The 22678-nt window shown below is 35.0% G+C and overlaps 3 protein-coding genes across 6 annotated transcripts; 1 reads left to right on the top strand and 2 right to left on the bottom strand.

Moving 5' to 3' along the window:
- Positions 1-1245: 1245 nt before the first annotated feature.
- Positions 1246-18714, bottom strand: LOC111003451 (maternal protein tudor). Of its 4 annotated transcripts, none has more exons than XM_045630933.1 (13): positions 16638-18714; positions 16132-16338; positions 15706-15875; positions 13882-13959; positions 13531-13659; positions 12575-12697; positions 9399-9649; positions 8517-9362; positions 6390-6538; positions 5729-5887; positions 5077-5243; positions 4668-4903; positions 1246-4214 (listed from the first exon to the last, which is right to left on the bottom strand). In XM_045630933.1, exons 1-13 carry the CDS (start codon positions 18498-18500, stop codon positions 1789-1791), a joined length of 6804 nt encoding a protein of 2267 aa, XP_045486889.1. In that variant the 5' UTR covers positions 18501-18714; the 3' UTR covers positions 1246-1788. The 4 variants fall into 4 exon arrangements, with proteins under 4 accessions (XP_045486889.1, XP_045486888.1, XP_045486887.1 ...); XM_045630932.1 differs by having other exon boundaries at positions 8517-9389; positions 9426-9649; XM_045630931.1 differs by having other exon boundaries at positions 8517-9649.
- Positions 18715-19973: 1259 nt separating this feature from the next.
- On the top strand, positions 19974-21256 carry LOC111003453 (protein JTB). The gene is made up of 4 exons (XM_022273966.2): positions 19974-20135; positions 20240-20391; positions 20686-20779; positions 20859-21256. Exons 1-4 carry the CDS (start codon positions 20080-20082, stop codon positions 21022-21024), a joined length of 468 nt encoding a protein of 155 aa, XP_022129658.2. The 5' UTR covers positions 19974-20079; the 3' UTR covers positions 21025-21256.
- On the bottom strand, positions 21202-22525 carry LOC111003452 (tRNA (cytosine(38)-C(5))-methyltransferase). Its single transcript, XM_022273965.2, has 3 exons — positions 22341-22525; positions 21759-22237; positions 21202-21687 (listed from the first exon to the last, which is right to left on the bottom strand). The coding sequence occupies exons 1-3, from the start codon at positions 22399-22401 to the stop codon at positions 21229-21231; spliced, it is 999 nt and encodes a 332-aa protein (XP_022129657.2). The 5' UTR covers positions 22402-22525; the 3' UTR covers positions 21202-21228.
- Between the last annotated feature and the right edge of the window lie 153 nt (positions 22526-22678).

Genomic DNA, 22678 nt, shown 5'->3' with positions numbered 1-22678 from the left:
AACACCAGCAATATATCTAAATAACTTCAATTAATTCATCTTATTATTTATCTGTCAATCACTGCCCACTAATTCCAGGCTTAGTAAACCTTTTAAATAATTAAAATGTTATCGTGTGGGTTTTTTTACTGTTTGTGATGAAAAGTGACGTAATTATCACTCACCGTAAAATTACTTTTAATGTGGAGCACCGCACAAAGTAAAATAGATACATTCACTTACAAATAAAACGTATGTATAGACTCTGACTCGTATTCCTATCGAAAAAAGTGCCCGGCAAAAAACGTTCGCAATCTCTGACATGTCAAAAATGATGGCTGTCAAAATTCTATAAAAATGAGTAGTTGCCTGCTTTTTTGTAAGTTGTTTTTGGCTTATTCTGACAAAGCTTACGAATTATTTGTAGACACATGCACTTGCATTTGTTTCATCACATAGTAAAAAACAAAGTCGCTTTCTCTGTCCCTTTGTATGCTTAAATCTTTGAAACTACTCAACGGATTTTAATGCGGTTTTTTTAATAGATAGAGTGATTCAAGAGGAAGGTTTATATCAGGTGTATAATAACATCCATTAAATAGTAGAGAAGTACTGTTATTTTTGAGGTTTCTAATGTGATGTCGTAAATAATTACATTTTTTCCGTTTACATTGCAAACGCAGGCTGAACCCTACGAATTTTATCAAAATAATGTACTAAGTATTGTACACATTGAAAAGGTCTACAGAAAAGTCCGTGATGGTATATGTCTATCTCTTATGGATAACCCACAATAACTTTTTTTGTCATTTACTTTTTACGACAAATAATGGCTAATTTTCGAAGCGATTTTAACCAATACAGCATTAATCCTTAACCAATTAAATACATTGTTCATTTAATATAGATCTATACAGCCCATTATAGCTTATTTAACAGCGATGGAACTCGTGTATTATCGGAGCTTTCCAGCGACGGAAATAACAATACATAATAAAAACCTGCTTTTTATCAGCATTGCACCCGTGCGAAGCTGGGGCGGGTCACTAGTTGATAATATTGCTAGGTTTCGCCGAGTTCGAATCTAGAATTCCACTGGGTTATATGCATTTACCATAACAGCACGACGACTAAATTAATGAAAGCGATTTCGATAAAAAAAAAGAAACACGTTAACCTCGAAGCCACAGGAGTACCTAGTGGTAAACGATAATCATAATTTGGATAATAATTGGCCTTTAGAAGAGAATAAATAAAACACTCAAATATAATATAATCATTTTTATAAAGCAACAAAAGGACAAACTTCAGTTAATATCGCTGTAACTTAAACATACAATGAATAAACACTACTATTATTCATAAGAAATAGCACTGTTCTGTGTCAGATTTCTGTCAAACGTGTGTAAATCTAATTTTGTTTTTATAAAGAAGGTCATACATATTTAAAAGAGGTTTTAAGGAGATAAATCTGGGAATGTACAGGAACAATATGCACACATTTTAATGTCAAAATAAAACGATGAGTATTGACACGAATACGTTACGCGTATAACATGTTCTTAATCTTAAACAAAAAAAAAACTATCCTATATTAGATAACAAAAAGATTATGCCAACAGTGCATATTTAAACACTTAAAGCATTTAAGAATATCGACGCAAATCAAGTTTAACTGCCATAGTTTATATCACAATCAGATAACGCAGTCAGTCAGACATCAAATGTTTTTTTATATACTCTAAATGTAATAGTTATTTATGTTTGAAATGAAACTTATATACAAATGCTTCGCATCTAAATGTTAATTTAAGGCTCGGCAGGAGCACCATCAGTTTGTGCCTTTTCAAGAGATTCTTGCGTTTTATTGCATTCTTCCTTTACCTCTTGCTCTGAAGTTTCTTCATTTATTTCCTTTGACTCTTCAGTGACTTTTAAATCGTTAGTATCTTTAGAAACATTACTATTGTCAGTAACAATGTCCTCATTTGAAATTGTTTCTAGTATAGTTTCCGTTTTAGGAATATCATTTTCTTTGTCGTCTATTTCAACAGTGTTTTCAATTACAGTTTTCGCACTATCCATACTTTCATCTAAATCAACTCGAGGTGACCCAAAATCATCAGAGTCGTTTGTTTCTTCGTCCGTCAGTGTAACTGGTAATTTAATTTTGTTCTCGGAAAAAAGTAAAGATATAACATCTTCGCCATTAAGTAGTAACTTCACTAAGGACGGTTCGGTAGTACTATCTAGAAACTCTATTTGGAATGTCGCTAGATCGACGACGTAGTCTTCCAGTTTTGCTTTGGCGGTTTCGTCATTCGCCGACTCTTCAGTGAGACCGGCTAAGCGACAGCTCTTAGCGAGTGGCTCAATCGCCATTAAATCTTCAGGTAGCTGCCGGAAATCGACGCACTTAGACTTATTTCCGTAATCGATGAACTGTACGTGGTAGCCGACGTCGCAGAACTCCAGGATTTTCGCCCGATACCATTTCGCATCTTCCACCCAAAAAGCGGCGCAAACTGATCCAACTTTCAACTCGGGAGCCACTTCGAAAGTCGCTCCGCCGTCTAAGCTCTCTGTTACTTTGTCTAGTTTAGTTCCAGAGTCGTCCAACTGCACATAGAATTCGTTTAACGTATTGACATAGCAAATCTTCCCATTGCTGTGTAAATCTTGCCCGACCGGAGACGGTCTCTCGGGTTGCTCCTCACAGAGGCCGACCAATTCTTCGGTCACCGATTTTCCTTCCAAAAACAATTCTATAATAGATATGTCTCCCGACGCTATGAACTGCACGTTGAAAATGGTAGCGCCCTCAGCCGCCAATTCGTTGAACTTAATCTCCGATCGCCGGGACCAGGACTTGATTTCTCTCGGCTTCTGTAAGGCGCATTTTCTCGATAGCGCTGGTCTGGTTTTCAGATCGTCGGGAAGACTGCGCAACTCGTTCGCCATGGACGCGTTCCCATAATCCATAAAGAGCACTTCGGTGCCTTCGGAGCCGTCTACTATGACTTGGGCCCTGTACCACGCTCCATCCTCCGGGTACTTAGCGGCGCACAAGAGGCCCTCCTCCTTAGATTCGAGGTGCGGGAAGTTCTCCGCGTCCACCATTGCGGCTTCCATCGCTTGCAACTCTGGGGTGGCGGTCTCCAACTGGATCCAGAACTCGGAAGGGGAGTTGACATGACTGGCGAAGCAAGACGGGAGATCGCCGCACTCCGTCTGCTCCGATCGAGTCGCGTGGCCCTCGGAGACTAGTTTATCGGTGATATTCTGGCCGTTGACGAAAATATCGACGTATGTGGTGACGTCTTTGAGTACGATCAGCGCGTCAACCGGCAGAGACAAATCGCCAACCAGCCGAGTGAAGAAGTCCGAAGACGGCTCCGACCATTGGCCGGTTCCCGTCGGGACGGCGTTGACACTCGATTTGATGGCGAATCTCTCTATCGCCTTCAGATGTTCCGGTAGAACTTTAATCAGACCGGGTTCGTTATCGAGAACGTCCGTGTTTCCATAGTCGATAAACCTCACAGTGGTGATATCGGAATCCGAGTCGAGTATTTCAGCCCGATACCATTGGTCATCAGCGGAATATTTCGCCACACACACGGTACCGATTTCTCTACTCTCGATTTCGGGGTAGCTTTCGATATTGGCCTGCAGTTCCGCCTGGATTTCCTCAATTTTGTCGACTTTGTCGGCCATCTGTAGCCAAAAGTGGCCAGGGCTGTCGATATGACTGATGTAAACTTGGGCGCATCCTTCGGGGAGGGAGATCGGTTGAACCGGTTCCGGGTCGGGTTGTACTTCTTCGACGGGGGCCGTCTCCCCCTGAGGCGCCGCCAGCTTTTCATTCATGAGCTTAAGAGATAAGTCGACCCCGTCGAGATTCAAATTGGCGAGCCAGCCGTCGGAGCCAAAGGCCAAAGTGACCTGTACTTCTTTCTCGTTTGTCCAGTCTTGGAGTTTGGCGAGGGTGTCGTCTTGCAAAGGCACGAGGCCCAGACTAGCGACCAAAGCCAGGCAACACGGCTCATAGAACTTAGGATCCAGCTTCTTAATGAATTGTTTTTGAACAGTCTCGGAGTTGCCATAGTCGGAGTACTGCACCTTGACTTCAGTTTCGGTCGCACTCAATACGCTCGCCCTGTACCAGTTGCCGTCTGCAGATTTCGCCACACATAAAGTGTCGGCTTCGAAACTTGTAAGAGATTCGGGAGTTCCTAAAACAAGATTTTTTTAAACTAAATAAATGTCGAAATCTAAAACCATTACATATACCTAATTAATTTATTAGCAAAGCCAGGAGTAACGCAAACTATGGGAATTTACATTTAGTTATTTTATTAGTAATCCACGGTTTAAAATTAAATAAAGAATTTAAAAAAAACAAAAAAGTATTACACTAGTTATGTAATATCAAGTAAAATTTAAATTCAATTTTAACACATAATCTTTTACATAGTAAGTTAATAAGCCTAATAGCGGCGGAAACTTAAAATTTACCAAAGAATAAATATAAATTAAAATGTATTTAATATTGAATTTCAGACATACAATAGTTCATAGTTATAGTTTTATGATTCTGTCTCTGTTTCCCAAATTGTATTTATACTGCGATGAAAAGAGACATAAGTTTGATCAAAACATATTGAATATTGTCACAGTTTACATACCTTCTTCATAGAACTTGTAAAGCTGATCTAATAACTGGGCGATCTTGTCGGTATCCGAAGACCGCTGCAAGTAGAACTCGTTCAGGTTCTCCAAATGAGAAACAAAGGCCATTCCAAAGTTGTAATTAAATACAGCCCGCGTACATAGAGGTACCACTTCATCATATGCACCTTCGTCAGGTTCGAAAATGGCCACCTTTTCACCTGTCTTCGGCTCATATAGAGTTGATATGAGACTGCAAAAATATTTTAAATATATAAAGTCAGCTAAAGCAGAAAAAATAATGCTAAACAGCAATCCGATAAACCGTCTTTATTAAACTAATCTCGCTCATTCAGGTGCTGAGTGACATGAGAAATATAAAAAATTAATACTTTTTTTTTTAAATTAACTTTAAAAAAATCATACCATATTCCATCAACATCATTGATATAAATGATGAACGTATTCCCAACGAGTCGAGCCTTTAATTCCTCTAACGAGATAAGTATTTTGGACTCCGCTGTGTAGTTGTTAAGAGAACATTGCAGGGACTGGTAGTAGTACACACTCAGCTCGGGTGGGAGAACCATTATCTGGGAAAATGGTGGAAAATTATTACCCAAATTAGAAGAGTTCCTGGCTGCCATTTTTATCTGAATGTTATCAAATAATGAATTCGTTAGAGTATTTGAAAAAAATCTAGTACTTTTACTCTGATTTTAATTCCGTAGAATTCTGACAGCTATTATTTTTTGACATGTCAGAGATTACTTTTTTAGTCGGGATTATTTTTCAATTTCAATACGAGTCTGAGTAAAAAACGCACAAGTAAAGATAACATTTTATTTTTCAAAAAGGTTTTCTAAACCTGGAATTCGTTGGCGGTGTTGTCAGGTAAATAATAAAATAAAGTAATAATAGTATATTTCATTACAAGTGCGGAAAGCCTGTCATTTTTAGAGTTGGGGAGGGGACTAACTGGAATAGGCCTCCGAACAGTGTTATAAGTTCACCCTAATGTCTTAATAACTTCTTCCTGATACCATCCCACACGTTTTCAGGACACAAAAATACTTACATTATCCGCGGATGTTCTAATGGTTTTACCGTAATCTGGCAACACAGCCTCCACAGACGTAATATCTGACACATTTCCCAAAATGGCCCTGTATATTTTTCCCTCGTGTCTAACAGTGCAATGAATGCCCTCCATTATTCTATCCGCTATGGGTGTAAGCTGAAAATAAATTGTTCATTAGCAACGAACCATTCAATATCGTGGTCAGCAACGAAACATCTAAAGAACCATTCAATAGCAAACACCTAAATCTGACAGTAACAGTTATTTATTTATTTATTAACACTTCGTTACATTACATAAAAGGTAAAAATATATATATATTAAACGTAATTTAATTAAAGCAACTGGCGGCCTTATCGCTTTAGAGCGATTTCTTCCAGACAACCACTGTGAATAAAGGAAAAAACCACTGTGAGTATATTACATAAGGTAGGCAAGAAGTGCAAAAATACATATTACAAATAATAAAAAAACTATACCTATTGTAATAGGAAAATACCTGTTACTGTCAGATTTTAATGAAACTTTACAATATTAAATATATGTCATTTTTACTGGTCACGTCATTCGATTCGAGCGAATGTTAAATACGCACATAGAAAGAAAGTCTATTGGTGCATAGCACTGCTGAGCTAAATATATAAAAAAGTGTATTTACCTTGTTAGCATCAAAGTTCGCGATGGCACTCTCAACTAAGTCAGCCTTGTCCAAATCAAGCTGTACGTAAAATTTGTCGTACGACTCCACATGAGTCACACGACACAGCATCTGTTGACCCACGATTATCGTGAGATCTATCGCTTCGTCTGAAATAATACCATGGCATAAATAATAAAAATATAATAATAATTTATGTTCTCCCATACAATATTTGCAACAAACAATAAGATTACAGTTGCGATGGTATTGGGAGACTGGATTCCAAACAACCTGTGGTATGGATAACCAGGCTTCCGTTCCACATCAATGTCATACTGAGTAGTAACAAAAAGTACATAAATATATGGGTCTAACAAATTTAACGTGTTAAATAAGAAAAGAAAAACAACACAAAATAATCAACTAGTTAGAAGTTAGTAAAATTGTATGGATGATGCGTGGGTGTGTGTATGTGTGTGTGTAATAGTGGGAGATTTTTTTAATACGTCTAGCAGATTTTCCGTTTGGTCATAGAATGAACTATTTGCTTTAGACATTTACTAGTTTTAGGATATATGTATATTTAGAGTTTTGTTAAGTTTGTTATGCAAGTAACAGCCAAGAAAAGAGAACGAACGATAAGAAAAATTAGGAAAAGATGGGGCTGCACAAACGCTATATACCATGGCTTTAGTTAATAACAAAAATTATAAATAAGTATTTGTTTTCATTATAATTCAAAATAATATAATAACGCAAATTTATTTCCAATTTTTACAAACACAGTTTAAATTTATTATATACATTTGTTTTGTTGTCTTAATATCCTAACTTCTTTAAGTACCAATCGGAAATCGGAGGCTTCTTTCCGTTTCCTAATTTCTATATCATCTTTTCCATCTTCTTCTTGCTAATGCTTTTATATATTCTATGCATCTTTTTCTAGGGCACCCTTTTCTACCCCGTCTATTTCATCTTTTTTTTATTTATTTATTCACACTTCGTTGCAAAGAAACACAAATAACACAATACATAAAAATTATAAGGGATGCAACGGGCGGCCTTATCGCTAACAAGCGATCTCTTCCAGGCAACCCCTTATGCCGTTTACATTAAATATGTCGCCAATCATTAATGTTTTCTTCTGATATTGTTGTATCATAGGTATATGTAATTGATGTACATGCATGCTCTCAGCTTTTAAAACTTTTAAATATAAATTTTTTGTGTAATGTAAATGTGTCTTATGAAATTAAATGAAACGGACGTCTTGTTTGTTTTTATTAGTCATAATTACGTACTCGAAGGAGATTATCAATTTAAACCATTTTTCAGACATAAGTGGAACAGATTAGCTGATAATTGGATCAGATTATGAAGACTTAAGAATAAGCTGCCGTTTTAACATTAATTTGTCGGCCAGGGTCTCGTGTGAATCGTGTCATAGAACATATACGGAAAATTATTATTTCAAATGCATTTATTTGTGCTTAATTTATTAATTAATGTAAGAAATTAACTAAATGAGGTTTTGTACTATGTATAGAAATAAAAATGAACTGCAAAATATGTTGCTAAGCTCAAAGATGGATAGATTCGAATATTTTTCATTTAATTTCATGAACTCAAAACCTCGATTTGTTTCACAAAGTTTTGTTTTATTTAGCCTAAGCAAAAAAAACAATAATGCGAAACGAAGTTCAAGTGGGGAGTTATTAATAAATATACATCTGTACTAAATCTAGCAAACAGATGTAGTACATTTACTAGAATGAAATCTACCATAATTACACTCGCACTTATCGCTATTAAGCAATCTCTACCAGGCAACCCTTCTAGTATAATAAATAAATCAGTGGTTCAACAGCCTTTTTAGGTCTAGGGCTCAGATTTTTGTATGTGTTCCATGATCATATGTCAATCTAATAGGCAAGTAGGTGATCAGCCTCTGGTTCCTAACAAGCCGTCGACATTTTAGGTCTAGGTCTTCTAGGTCTCTAGCTTTCCTTCACCGTCCGAGCGAATGCTAAATGCACACATAGACAAGTGTTTTGGAATGTACTCAGCCCAGTATAATATTTACGTCAATATGTCAATAAGGAGAATTCAAAACACGTACATACAAATTATCAAACTTCAACGTACCTTTTAATGTAACAGACGATTGATGTTCGGATAACGTCGCGAGACCCTTTTCCACCAGAGAATCAGCAATACTAACGCCATTATTCCACAGAGACACTTTGTATTGCTCATCCACGAACTCTTGGAAGATGCACTGGTATCTCGGTGCGTTGAAACACAGATCTATCTCTGGATTCGCCTTCCATTCGCCGTCATTAGGCGCCACGCCCACTAAGGAACAATGAACGGCCATCTTGGGCAGCTCCATCAACTCTCTGTCCAGCTGCCAGATGTCTTTAGCGTCGACCAGCTGCTTGTTCCCAAAATCGATGTACTGAACGATAAATTTGGAGAAGGGCTGGACGCCTACCACGGTCGCTCTATAGAGGACGCCGTCAGCGGGATAACGAGCCAAAACTGATGCTCCAACGGGAACATCTCCAGTGTGAGACTTCACACCTTTGTACAGCTGCGGTATTTTGTGCATCATCTCGAGGAATTTGGCTTGCAAGGACAGGATTTGGGTGTAGAAGTTTTCGGGCGATATAATCCACGTCACGGAGACCTCTTGCTGTGAACCGATCTCTACGGTCGGCTCAGTGAATGGCGTGTCCAGAGACACTGGGTCGGTCAATTCCTTGAAGGTAAAACTGCGCGTCTTGTAAGGAACGCGGCCAGCGCGATCGTCGTTGTACGATCTCTTTTCAAAGCTTTTCTTTTCGTCGAAGCCAAAAGACCTATCAGATCGTTCCGCTCTGTCTCTAGGATTGAAATTACTTCTACCCCCGTATCGATCTCTGTTTTCTCTATCACCCCTTTCACCTCTGCCCCCTCTTTCACCTCTGTCTCCTCTATCTCCCCTTTCACCTCTGTCTCCTCTATCCGCCCTTTCACCTCTATCACCTCTGTCTCCTCTATCCGCCCTTTCACCTCTATCTCCTCTATCACCTCTGTCTCCTCTATCTCCCCTTTCCCCTCTTTCACCCCTATAATCCCGATCTCCCCTGTCTTTAAACTCCCTCTTTTGATGCCAATTCTCCTTCTTGTCCCCCCAATTGTCACGTCTGTCTCCTCGGTTCTCTCGTCTGTCAAACTTTTGAAATCTATTGCGTTCTTCAGGCTTATTCTCGTCATCTTGTTGATTGAATCTTTCACTGAAAAATATAACATTCGATAACTTAGTAACAGACAGCGTGGTATAAGATTAAATATTATATTATTGTTGATTATATGGTTGAGTTAAATGCATTATTTTATTAGAAGGGTTTATTAAGCAAGTCGAATTGGTCTAAGGAAAGGAAACTTCTGAGAATTAAATCTGCTTTTTACCTGGTACACTTAGAGTTATTGATAAGGAACTAACTGTCCACAAAGTTGTGCGATAGCTAGATTGTTATGTTGGAAATCTATATGATCTTTCTTTAACCAAAACCCCTTTTTATAATCAATTGTGTTTAGGCGTTATGTGTGTGATAGAGACAGGTTTTAGTTAAAACAGTGCAATAAAAATAAATTATTTTATTTTAATTCTGACGAAACTGAAAGCAATAGTTTTAGTGAAATTAGCTAAAGGAATAAATGAAAACGTTGATAATTATACAAAAATGCGTACGTTGTTCGTCAGCCAAGCGTGACGGCAAACAAATGGGAGCGAGCGATTTCGGCCAACACGTTTAACAATACTTCTTATTTACATTATTTTAACTTACGTAAGGGCGCGTCCATAAACGTGAGGTGTTTTTAAATTTCCTGTACCTCCCTCGCCCCCTAGTGAGATTTTATTCAACCCCATACCCCAATCTCACGTTAGTTTTTCAAAAAGTGGGTTTCTTACGTAAACGCATTGGATTGTTATTGTAAAAAGAAAAAAAAATGCTTCGTGCTTTAATAATTAATCAATATTGCTGAGAGTTTCATTATAAGTGTAGTTATAAACATTTTTTGCCTTTAGAGTCAATCGTTTTCCTATTTTTTCAATAACAAAAAAAAGCGTGATATTTGCCGAGACCCCCCCCCCCAAACGTAAGGTAAAATAAGATTTGACTCGACCCCCTCCCCACTTTAAACACCTCACGTAATTTATGGACGCCCCCAAATCTATATAAAAGATTAGCCAAAAACTTATATATTCTTAACATATAAGTACATCAAAATTGTACAAATAATTTGTAACACTTAAAATATATTTAAACCAGACGAAAATGAACGCGATGTGATGATTGACCAAAGCCACAATAAACTTCGTGAATGAAGTAATAAAGTAATGAAATCGTGAAAATTTTCCGCTGTATCTTCGTTACGTTACATAAATCATTGGAAATCGTAGAATCAACAGATTAATTATTGAGACACTTTTTCAGGCAAATATTTGTATTTCTGTGTTATTTATTGTGTTGTGACACAAGTCTGGTATATATCTTTTTCACTAACATTGTTAACTACATCGTCATAACATAACGTAGTCAATACGTTTTTCCAAAATATTCCAAAGGAATCATGGCCACTACATAAAATTTTCTTATTTTCCAAAATTGTTCAAATCTACAATGTCATCAAATTCTTTATAAGAATCGTAAAATTTTCTGAAAGTTAACTGCATTCATAATTATGTTCAATTGAAGCGTAACATCACACATCATTAGATATCAAAGTATTCCAATTCAACGACCTCGGATATTGTAATTGAAATGTAATTATTATCTAGACATTAAAGTTAATAATTACATACATACAAATTCAACTGTTAATGAAATTAAGGAGATAGCGGGTAGATTTGGAAAATTGTCGCGAGAATAGAGACAAGTGAATGAATTTGGACGAGGCTTTTTCTATACTAATGTAACACATAACGAAATGAACATATGTAATCCTGATTATATAGTAGGCGAATAAAGGCTTTTGAGGTGACGTTATAATTCGATGGAGCCGGCTGCACGCACAAAAACATGATGCACGCGGTGTTACCTCGCTCTTGACGCATGCGGTGTTACCTCGCTTTGAGGCGTTCCATTTAAGGTTTGAAGTGCAAGCGAGAGCGCGGAACCAGCGACAAAGAGGCACAATCTGAGTCAGCGTTCGTTCGTTAAAAAATTGACATAATTTATTATGCGTATAAATAAATGTAACTTGATTTCGATTTACCTCCTTCTCCCATACAAACAATCTATTTGATTTGTTCCCTAAAACTACAAATTAAACGCGGAGAGAATAGAGATGTGTCCCGATAAGTATGCTGGTATTGAAGTGGAATATTGCGTGATAAAATTTTACTTTTTCTTAATAAACTGTAATAGAATCTATACACGCGACATTCATCCCTATTTGGGCCATAGGCATGAAAATATTATATACTCTGATATAAATTAAGGCTTGTAAAAGTAAATAAATTAGTGGCGCTACAAGCTTTGTAGGTCCGGGCTTCAGATCTGTTTCATGAACATTGTTAATCTAATAAGCAAGTAGGTGATCAGACTGACACGTCTCAACTTTTTGGGTTAAGCCAAGCCTGTTCCCTAGCGATATTCCTTCACCGTTCAAGTGAATGCAAAATGCGCACATAGAAAGGGGATGGGGACCCACTGGGGATCGAACCTACGTCGTCATGGATGAGAGTCGCATGTCGAAGCCTAGGCCAACATATAAAAACTATTCCGATATTTAACTTGGGTTTATTAATGTTATTTACAAGAAAAGTTGTAAAAGAAACAAACACAACATAACCTATTTAGATGAAACACAAAAAATGTTTGTAAAGAAAAACTATCAAAATCGGAAAGAACATAACAGTGCAACATAAAATTAATTTGCGAATGAAAATACTGTGTAAATAAAGCGAAGCAGTCTTTAACAACAAGATCCTTCTAGCGTATAAAAGAAAACTGCCCATACTTGTATTTAACGAATTAAAAAAATTTTTTTCGTAATAAAAAAGTGGGAATGCAGTATAGTATAGTATTAAACAAGTTGAAACAATTCTAACAACTGAGCATAGGGCAATCTTCTTTCCAAAGTGAAAGGTGTTGGATACAGAAATTTGGTGATAAACACAAAAGGACAAGGCTTTTGTTAGGCTTCTGTACCGTTTTAGTCTGTCCTGAACATTTTTATGCGCTTGCGCCACTTCTGTCGCTTGCCGCAACCGTCGACCGACACTCGACTCCTTTTTGTGGCCTTTTTGTCTCTCGTCTGGCCGAGATTTTCTTCTGTTAATACCGCACGTGATGCAAATATTTAAAAAAATAAAAATATATACATAAATAAATTTGTAACATTCCATTAAATTTTACATAGAATACTTGAACATTAAATATATATATATATCTATACATACGAAGTTTTCGCTTGCCAGAGTAACAAAGTCGTAAAAGCAAAATCTATTTTCTTCAGGAAAAATAAAAAAAAGTAATGCTATTATAACAAGGATACTAAAAATATTTTTTAAAATGTACCGGGCAGGAGGCTCATCTGATGTTAAGTAATATCGCCGCCCATGGACACTCACATTGCCAGAATGCTCGAAAGTGCGTTGCCGGCCTTTTAAAAATGGTAAGCTATTTTATTGAAGGACCCTAATCTCGAATTGGTGTGGACATTATGTATTTTGTAGTTTTGTATTTATTGTAAATACAGTAAAACAACAACTAATGTATAATACAGTAATTCGTCTTATGACAAAGAGCAAAAGCCGAGTGTTTCACTGTACATATAAACATATTTTGAAGAATGTCTAGAACGTAATAATCTATTACTACTTTTAAATTGGAAATATTATAACCTTGGTAATATATTATTAACCCTCTCCATTCCCTTTTAAACTGTCACATTAAAAAAGTGTGGTAGAAATACAACCTAAACTAATACTATATATGTTGCTATTTCGGGAAAGTAAAATTAGGTAAACGAATTCTAAAATTGTGTACAAAATAATTTCATTACAATATTTGCAAAAATTCTGAATAAAATTCCAGTTATAGTGCTTTACAACTGTGTTCCACGAGGCAAGCGTTTTGTCCTAGATATTGTAAAAATGACGTACTTATCTCTATGGTTCTCCCTGTTCTGTCTCAGCGGCGGCGACTGAACTGATGGAGTGGATGAATCTTCCCAACTATCCTCTGTTGATACTGGTTGCGGTGAGAATTGGTTTTCACGTCTACCACCGCGTCTAAGATATACAGACTGAATTAAGATAAAATTATTACATTACATTTTGAAAACTTATTACACCAAAATCCGTTGAGCATCTGAAGATTCCGCCACTTCACAACAATCTTGTACAAATTAGGATTAACTTATGTATACCATTCTTGTCATACATTTTAGATGTAAGATTTTGTAAAATAATCAGTAGATTTAGAATTAATGAATAGATAAAAAAATCTCTTACCTATCACCTCTATCGGGCTTAAAATGTTTGTCGCCGAAGCGTGCAGAACCGGTCCTGTCAAAACCATCCTTCTGGTCCCTAAAAATGATTTTAACACTCAATTCTCAATCACACAGGATATTATATTTTATTATAATTATTACCTGTAACGTCTAAACATGTTACGAACTACGAATCTCAATTCGACTGAGTTAAAGACAGTTCAATGACCCGTAGAGATATTACAAAATAGAGCTGGCAACTCTCAAAATTCCCTTCAAAACGTAGACAATATGTGTACAGAGATTTAATTTGTATGATTTTCAACTGTTTTGATTGGAAATTGTATTCGTTTTTACAACAAACTCCCAAGCGAAATTACAGAACTATCACTAAATAAATTCAAAGCCCTTGTTAAAAGTAAATTAATTAATAAAGCTTTTACGAATACTTAAATGATCCTAATTTTGTATTAAAAACTTTTTTTTTAAAAAAGAGTGGCGGAAAGTTTCTTGCCAGTTCTTCTTACCCGCTCTACGCCCTTGACTTGCGAACTGGTTGTAAATGTAAATTTACAATTAATTTTTTTTTTTGACGTTCATAAGTGTACATACTATATGAATAAAGTAATTTTTGAGTTTGAGTTTGTTTCGCATCTAAAATTGTTATCTTAAAACGAATATGTAATAAGACCGGCTGTATTATAAGTGTCATGTGCAATCATTTTGGTCTGTTACAAATTCCAAAATACATGTACAATAGTAAAAACCAATACAGAATTTATTAAATTGATTATTAATTATCTATTTCTACAATACAAGTGGTTAATATAAGTTACTACTCGTTACATAAAAGTATCCATTCCTGACATTTTAAATTATTAATTCTACTTTCACCTCGCAAAACATTGCAATTATATAATTAAATTCATCACTAGTACGTATTGTTAACATTGTAAAATGGCGTAAACAAAAATTCGTAAACGAGGCGAATTTTAAATTCTTCCAGTTGTTTCTATGCATTAACAGAAACCGTTTTAATATTTTATTATTAATTAGTTCGAACTGATTCTTAATAAACGTAAAATCTGTCTGGGAGTCTATGTCATAATAGCTCTATAGAGGCTGTGGACATGACTCAAAGCAATAATTTTTTGCTGTTCGTGAAAAAGTTAACTCAATTCGCTTACGCGCGTAAAGTATGACTCTGTGTGCGCTAGTTTTAATTGCAAATCGAGCTGATATCGTGCAATATATCGTCTATAACATTATTGTCTTCGTCACTTTCAAATAAACATTTTCGTTTCGGTAATGGCTTAGAAATCATACTCACGAACTTGATGATACATAATCTATGTAGGTGTGTCGGGAGACCTTTATTGAAAATTATGAAATACTCGACAAATATAAGAAAGATCGATTATTATATTTATCGATTTTTCATGTTATAAAAAACGATCGATTAATTAAAAATCCATTTTTTATGCAAAATGTCACATTTCGACGGTTTGTTTACGAATTACACAAGAACAAATTAAAAATACGCAACTCCTGCAGCGAGACATTTACATAATATCATCAAATTCGTGTTTATGATTTCTAAGTCCAACCCTTACTTTCTTCTAAACTATTTTTTTTCCCCTTTTCAATTAAAAATTTAAACTGCATAGGACATACACATTTCTGAGTATTTTATATATTATTTAAATATTGCAATATCTAGAAAAACAAACGTTGAGTCTGTATTTTCCAACCGATTTAGGTGTTTCAGGGCGAACGCGAACAAAATCATAAATAATTATAATATTAATAATTTTTTTAAATAAATCGTAAATAAGTTACATACCGCCCTCTAAAGCTGCCACCTCTATGTCCAAACTCTTCATCGCCATCTCGTTTCCTTTCTTCTTTGAAACTCTTTTCTCTTCGGAAACTCTTCTTACGTCCATCATCGGGCACGCTGCCTTCAGGCGAACTGAACTCTGGAGCTTCTTTGCGTATCGGAGGTGACGCCTTCTGTTTTAATAAATCTACACATATTATAACAGTCTGATAGTAAACAAAAAGTAAAATTTGTAATTTGTAAAGGCCTAATTTTCTATTGTGTCGTAGATAGTCTTCTATTTACTGGAGGAAGGCTATAGTAACTGTGCAGTTGGCTAATATTTTGATAACATATAATAATGACATTTATAAGTAAGATCACCGACAATAGTTTTAGCTTCAAAAATGAATGATTATATAGATAATATCATTTTTATATTTAATTTACCTCAACATTTCCAGTGCTTCGAGGTTGTGATAGCTGGTACATACGTCTGGCAATATCCAAAGGTGGCGATACTGTATCATCAACCAATGTTACTAGCATTGTATCATGAGAATACATGCCAACCACATGAACCATCAAAGTTTTTTCTAATGCCAACATCTCCAGTTGGTTTGATGTCTTGCTTTCTACAGCTTTGTCTTCATAGCCCTGTGTTTACAATCAATATAAAAAAAAAACAAAAAGAAGCAAGGTATTTTCAGCTCAATAAATATCAATCCACTTTTTCACTGAACATTTTAATATTTCTCAAGACAATTTACTTTCACTAGAATAGAACAGTTAGAGGACTTAACTTTCTCCAGTGTTACATATTGTTACTTTTATAACAAAGAAGTAAAATAAAATAGAATAATATATATATAATAAAAATTATATAAAATACAAGAGGGACAGACGACAAATAAATTAAGATTTTAAGTTAAAAAAAAATGTTTAACTTTACTTACTTTTAAGGCACATTTCATAGCTTGGGCAGGTAACTGAATAAGGTCTGGTGTAATTGTCCTAATATCTGCAACAGCTACTTCCTGTTCATTCCCGTAATCAACATACGCAACAATTATTCTGTCTCCTTTGGTGTCCCTAACCATTGCCCTGTACCAATTGGCATCCTCAGGAAATCTTGCACAGCAAACAGACCCAATTGGCAAAGGCCCAGGTGAAGATGTATTTTCACAGTGATTTTTGACTGCTTCCATTACAGCATTTAAAGTGTCTATGTTGTCTGATAATTGAATGTAAAATTTAATACAGCTATCAACATAAGACACTAATACTGATTGTTTACTGTTTTGTGGTAACGCATCCAGCCACTTAAATTGTAAGTTATCTTTCATGTTTGCCATCAACAAATCTAATACATTCCTGTTATCCAAGTACAGTTCTCCATACTGAATTAAAGGTGGTCCTTCAGGTGCAACCACTCTCAATGTCAAAAGCTTTCCATTCACAAGCTGCTTAAATGCCTCATTTAAGTGCAGTCCTTTCTCCAACTTCTTTACACCAGACAAACAAAACCTCATAGCAAATACATTTGGTTTAACAAACTCTTCTGGTATATCAAATATATCATAGTATGACACCATCTCTGTATCACCAAAGTCCACAAAGAATAATTTACATTGTGAGCCTGAAAGGTTCATAACTATAGCTCTACAAATTATTCTATCTCCAGACATTCTTCCCAGACAAACAGTACCAATCATAGGAGGCTCTGTTAGACTGCTGTGTGGTCTTCTATTTATGTCATCCATCATTTCTTGTAGTTTATTGGCATCCACTGCAAGTTGCACAGCAAATAACTCAGGCCCTTCTTCAGCATATGATACAAAAACCTTATGTGTTGAGTTAATTTCAAGAAGTCGACTCTTGTATGTATTTGATTTTTTTGGAGATTGGGGAGTTTTGGGTAGAGCTGCTGCTGGAGCTGGAGAATAAGGTTGATGTGGTTGTCTAATAGGGGCTTTTAAATTTACAGTATTCCTGGAAGCTCGATGTACTAGGAGCCTTTGAGTTACCACAGATGAAGGTGGAACTGTGGAATAGGAGACAGAAGTATTTTGTCGCATAGCTGTTGCAGGATTAGGAAAATTCTGATTAAGTAAAAATGGTACATGTTCAGGATAAGCTGGCGAGTCTTTAATTAATGTTGGAGACCAATTAGGAATAAGTTGATTCTCAGTTACTTGCAATAACAGAATTTCTTGTTTCTCTACAGGTAAAGCCATACCAAATTTGTTTGATACAAGATGACTTGATAAATCATTTCCTTTGAATTGAATTGATATTAGAGGAATTGTTCGTGTAGTAGCATCAATAGTAGCTGGATATTCAGCATAACAAAGTAAACTTTGTAGTTTTAATAACAGAGACTCATCCCAACGTCCAGACTCATGGATAAGGCGTGAAAGATAATAATCAGAGGCTTGCCCTGGTATTTGTAATAACATTGGATCATACTTATTTAGAAATCTAATAGTGCTGAGCGAAATGGTATCTTTATTACCATAGTCAATAAAATGCACTCCTACTAAACCGTTGGCAATGTTTTTAATGCTTATAATTTTAGCTCTATAATATATTCCATCCTTGTATTTAGCGGCACACACGACGCCCTCGGGTACCGGCGTTCCCGGTGGGACCGCTCCAATTCCATTTTCGAGGTTTTCAACAGCCAACTTAAGTAAACTTTCAATCATCATTGACGATTGTTGATCAAGTTGTCCGCTTATTTTGAGAAAAAAACCCTCTCCATCCACATGGGTAACAAAAAGTCGAAAGGACCGCTGCATGTCTGGTGGCAAAGCCATTTTCTGTTGTTTATCTCGGGATTTTTAAAGGAGAAATACTAATTAAAACACATTACGCGTAAATAAACTAAAGTTCGTTTTAAACTAGGTTTCAAAACGAAGAAATATTAACACTAGTTACTAAATTACTATGAATAAGCCTGATCAATGATCACGATTCAAATTTGCTTTGAAGATTTTTAATATTTTCTACAATCTACAGTTTTAAAGAACTATAGAGACATATAGATAACAGAAGGCTGAAGCAAAAACTAAACTAGATAGTGTAGATAATGCGCACAGACTTTTTACCCAGAGCAATAATAATTAACGGTATTAAAATAAAGTATTTTACCATATTAACAAGCAGATTATGGTAAAGTTCAGAACTAAAAGCTTGATATCATTTGCACGTGAAAAGCTAATTAATTACATTTTTCTATCTTGCTGTGAAATTAGCTAGTACATTATGATGAGTTGCCAGCTCTACGTTTTTACGTAGATCTACGTATTTTAGGACTTTCCTGCAAACCTACGAACTTCAATAACAAAATCTACGTATTTTTAATCAAATCGTAAAATTTTGCATAATATCCATATTCATTACTAGATAAATGAATAAGACTAGATGGAGGAAGAGAAGATGGCGGCTTTTAACCGAAAACCTAATCAGAACAAGGTACTTTTTTTTGAAGTTCTACTTCTTTTGGCGCAGTGGATAAAAATGATGAGAGTGAATTTTTAAGATGCGCCCGCACACCAACACCTAAATTCGATGAAATGGAATTCGATAACTGTGTTCAAGTTGAATATTCTAGTAATTTTATTTTTAGAACATGTGTTTCGTAACACTACAATTAAACAGTATGATTAAATAAAAATTATTTTGGTGTTTTTAAATCATCCAAAGTCGAGTAAGACGCGAAAAGACAGCCCAAAAGGTTGGCTTCCCCTTCGCATTGTGGGCCAGCGAGTCATCCTCGCTGTGCAGTGGTGGAATGGCGGGCTGACAAAAATTCCCTTGGACATCTTTGGCGAGAGACCAGAAGGCTCGAGTCCCTAAAAGGAGTCGGGTCAACCTCTCGCCAAACGTGATTTCCCGTTTGAGGGACCTGGAGGCTGAGTTACATACTTTTTAAGTTCGCTGGTAATGGCATCACGAGATATCTATTCTAAGATCTCCTTTTCTAATTGTTGGGTGTCAAATTCATATTTATTCCTAGGTACTATTTTCAAGTTCAATTAAGTGCATGCCAACATTATTTTTGAGTTTTAAGTTTTTTTTATTCAGTTTCAACCTTCATCATTTCATTAGTTAAATAAGTTCGTAGATCTACGAACTTTTCCTATACAATTATTACTAAATCTACGTAATTTTATAATCTGGCCTACGTAATTTTTAAAATCTGAGTTGGCAGCACGCTGATGACAGTTAACTTTTTGATAATGACAATTCTAAACTATTGGCATTTGAAAATTTACAAAAATAGATTTTTCTTTTATTTCTGGTTCTGAGGATTAAAAATAACTAATAATAACAACGTTGGATACGCCTTATTTTATACAGATTTCGACTTAGAATAGTCTCTAAATAACAGATATGATTGAAACATGTTCCAAGAGATGTATGTTGTTAGGCACAGTTTCTTTGGGGATGTAAGAACTAGATTTATTATTTTAAAACAAAAAAAATTTAGATCACAATTTTTCAATTATAACATTTTATATAATCAACTATGTAATGTATGAATTTCTTCCAGCCTGACAATTGTTGTTCTTATATTAGAATCACATCTTGCCGACACATTGACTGGTAGTCAACGAAGAAATAAAACGTTTCCAACAGAAAATAATTCAACATGTTGGTTAACACAACCTTATACAGTAATAAGTGAATGTCATCCCTGTTCCGGTAATTTTTATTAGTTACTTATTAAGATTTTAATAATTTATTTTTCAATTTATAATAATATGGTAAGTATGATGGGTTAAGGTTTCCAATTCAATATCTAACCTAACCTAACCAAACTAGATAATAATTCATTTTTAGGACAGTTATTTAAAATAAAATATTAATATACTAACGGAACTAGATAATATGTAATTGTTTTTTTGGATGCTTAGATTCTTACATACTCCGCATAATCAAATTCAAGGTATTGAATTGTAAACCCAACCCGTATGATGTTATATACATTAATTTCAGATTTTGAAATACGAAGCAAGAGCATAGGGGTTTGTATACACACAAACTTTAAAGAAATATTAAGGTGTGAAAATGGTGAAACAGTTACCAAAAGGTAAAGAATATTTTGAAGTATTTTCACTCTATATCCATTCAGTTGAATTTTTAAAATAGTCAAATTATTTTTGTTTTAGCTGTGACCGTGTTGCATATTTGGAAGAGAGAAAGTACTGGAAGTTTACTATCTGGTCATTTTTTTTGGGAGCTGTGTCCTCTTTGGCTGTGATGCTAAGAATGCGTGTTCTCAACCACAGGGCAAAAAGACGGGCAAGACAAGTTCTTGCCAATGGAACAATTTAATTACATTTATTTGTAATGATGTATGAGTAAAAATTGAGCCGCAAAATGTGACCTCAGAGAACAGGTTATGTATAGGAAGATGTAATTTTTGTTTTTCTGTTGAAATGTAAATGTTTATTTAGCACCACTTGTCTCAACTTATTTAAATGTTAATACATATCAAATAAGAAGAATTACTCAATAATCAGCTTTGTAATCATATAGCTACATAAATAAAACTTTTAATAGTTCAGTTATTACTTTAACATTAACACTATTTCCTATTAACCTGTAACTTTGTTTCATAGTTGTGACATCAGGTATGATGTAGTCTTTAGGAAACATCATGATTGCCAAAACCTCTTTAGGGGTGAAGTATCTTAATTTTAGCTCCTTGAGTTTTGCTATATATTCATCACTTCCTATGTCAAACTTATTTGCTTCAGAATAACATTGTTTAACAAATTCTGGGCTCTTTTCAGTAAAAACTGAACCAGTTCCATCCACATAATGGGAATATGCCTTGGTAAAACAACAAGACCTTCTTGAATCTTTATAACATATATCCAAAACTTTTCCCCATTTTAATACTTTGTCATTCAAGTAATATGCCTCAAGCACAGTTTCTTCTATGATATCCCGTAGAGGAAATAGTGGTGTAGATTCAAATGGAGGCTCAGATATCTGCAACAGACATATATACTATATAATGGTACAAAACTAATTATGAAAAAAAATATATTTCTTAAACATACAATTTCTTCTTTCCTTTTGTACTGCCACTTGGATGATGTTTTTCTTGCTAAACAGTAGTATCGTAGTCTTGAATTTGGCACTCCAATTTGACTGGGACATAAAAGGAACTCTTGATAGTCAAAGTTGCATTCTTTTAATTTATCTATAAATAAATTTCTAACTTTCGAACATTCAAAGCCTTTAACATTTTCCATTAAAATATTTTCAATGTTTACTAAATTTTTTAAAATGCTAATTATATAAAGGAAAGAATTTGTTCTTGGATCACTATCATCCAAATATTTGCCATTTCTTGTAAATGGTTGACATGGTGGAGACATGAGAATTGTGTCAACTTCAAGCTTGTTGATCTCAGATGCTGTTAATGACTGAATATTTTTAGTTATTTGAAATGTATCAGGAAAGTTTTTACGATACACCTCATTTGCAACTGTGTTAATATCTATTGCAGCTATTATATCTCCATGTAAACCTGAATCTGAAATTATTGTAGTGTTAGGAGGATAATAAAGTGAGATGTAATAATATCATAGCACGGATCTAAAAAAATTATTAAATATATAATTTTAAAAAAAAATTACCCTTCCAAGCACAGTGCATTCCTCCAATACCACTATAAAGTTCTAATATTTTGTGCTTCATTTTTATAGATATCTAAAGAAATTTGATTTAATGTTAGGTTATCTAAATTGTAACCAAGGGCAAGAAGTATTTACTTAATAATACTTCAAAATAATTCAGTCAGTAGTCAGACTCAGACAAAAGTATTATTAGTGTGTATCTGTAGGATGTAGGCACACCTCATGGTCAAAGTTGTCATACAAATTGCCAGAGGACAAGAAAATTACAGTAAGTGTCAACAAATTTTGTTTTCGACTTACACTACGGTTATGGCATATTGATATATATTATCAACCAT

The sequence above is a fragment of the Pieris rapae genome, chromosome 13 (genome assembly GCF_905147795.1).
Source record: "Pieris rapae chromosome 13, ilPieRapa1.1, whole genome shotgun sequence".
NCBI classification, from domain to species: domain Eukaryota; kingdom Metazoa; phylum Arthropoda; class Insecta; order Lepidoptera; family Pieridae; genus Pieris; species Pieris rapae.
The sequence above is the reverse complement of the archived record's forward strand: the minus strand, read 5'-3'. Positions and strand labels throughout refer to the sequence as shown.

Bases quoted from the DNA above. Each gene is read 5' to 3' on its own strand.
- LOC111003451 (XM_045630931.1), bottom strand. From the start codon at position 18,500: ATGGCTTTGCCACCAGACATGCAGCGGTCCTTTCGACTTTTTGTTACC. The intron at 16,339-16,637 runs GTAAGTAAAGTT...TTGTAAACACAG, and splicing joins CTATGAAATGTGCCTTAAAA to GGCTATGAAGACAAAGCTGT. The intron at 6,539-8,516 runs GTACGTTGAAGT...GTATTATTTCAG, and splicing joins ATCGTCTGTTACATTAAAAG to ACGAAGCGATAGATCTCACG.
- LOC111003452 (XM_022273965.2), bottom strand. From the start codon at position 22,401: ATGAAGCACAAAATATTAGAACTTTATAGTGGTATTGGAGGAATGCAC. The intron at 22,238-22,340 runs GTAATTTTTTTT...CAATAATTTCAG, and splicing joins AATGCACTGTGCTTGGAAGG to ATTCAGGTTTACATGGAGAT. The intron at 21,688-21,758 runs GTATGTTTAAGA...TGTCTGTTGCAG, and splicing joins ACAAAAGGAAAGAAGAAATT to ATATCTGAGCCTCCATTTGA.
- LOC111003453 (XM_022273966.2), top strand. From the start codon at position 20,080: ATGATTGAAACATGTTCCAAGAGATGTATGTTGTTAGGCACAGTTTCT. The intron at 20,136-20,239 runs GTAAGAACTAGA...AATTTCTTCCAG, and splicing joins GGCACAGTTTCTTTGGGGAT to CCTGACAATTGTTGTTCTTA. The intron at 20,392-20,685 runs GTAATTTTTATT...CATTAATTTCAG, and splicing joins TGAATGTCATCCCTGTTCCG to ATTTTGAAATACGAAGCAAG.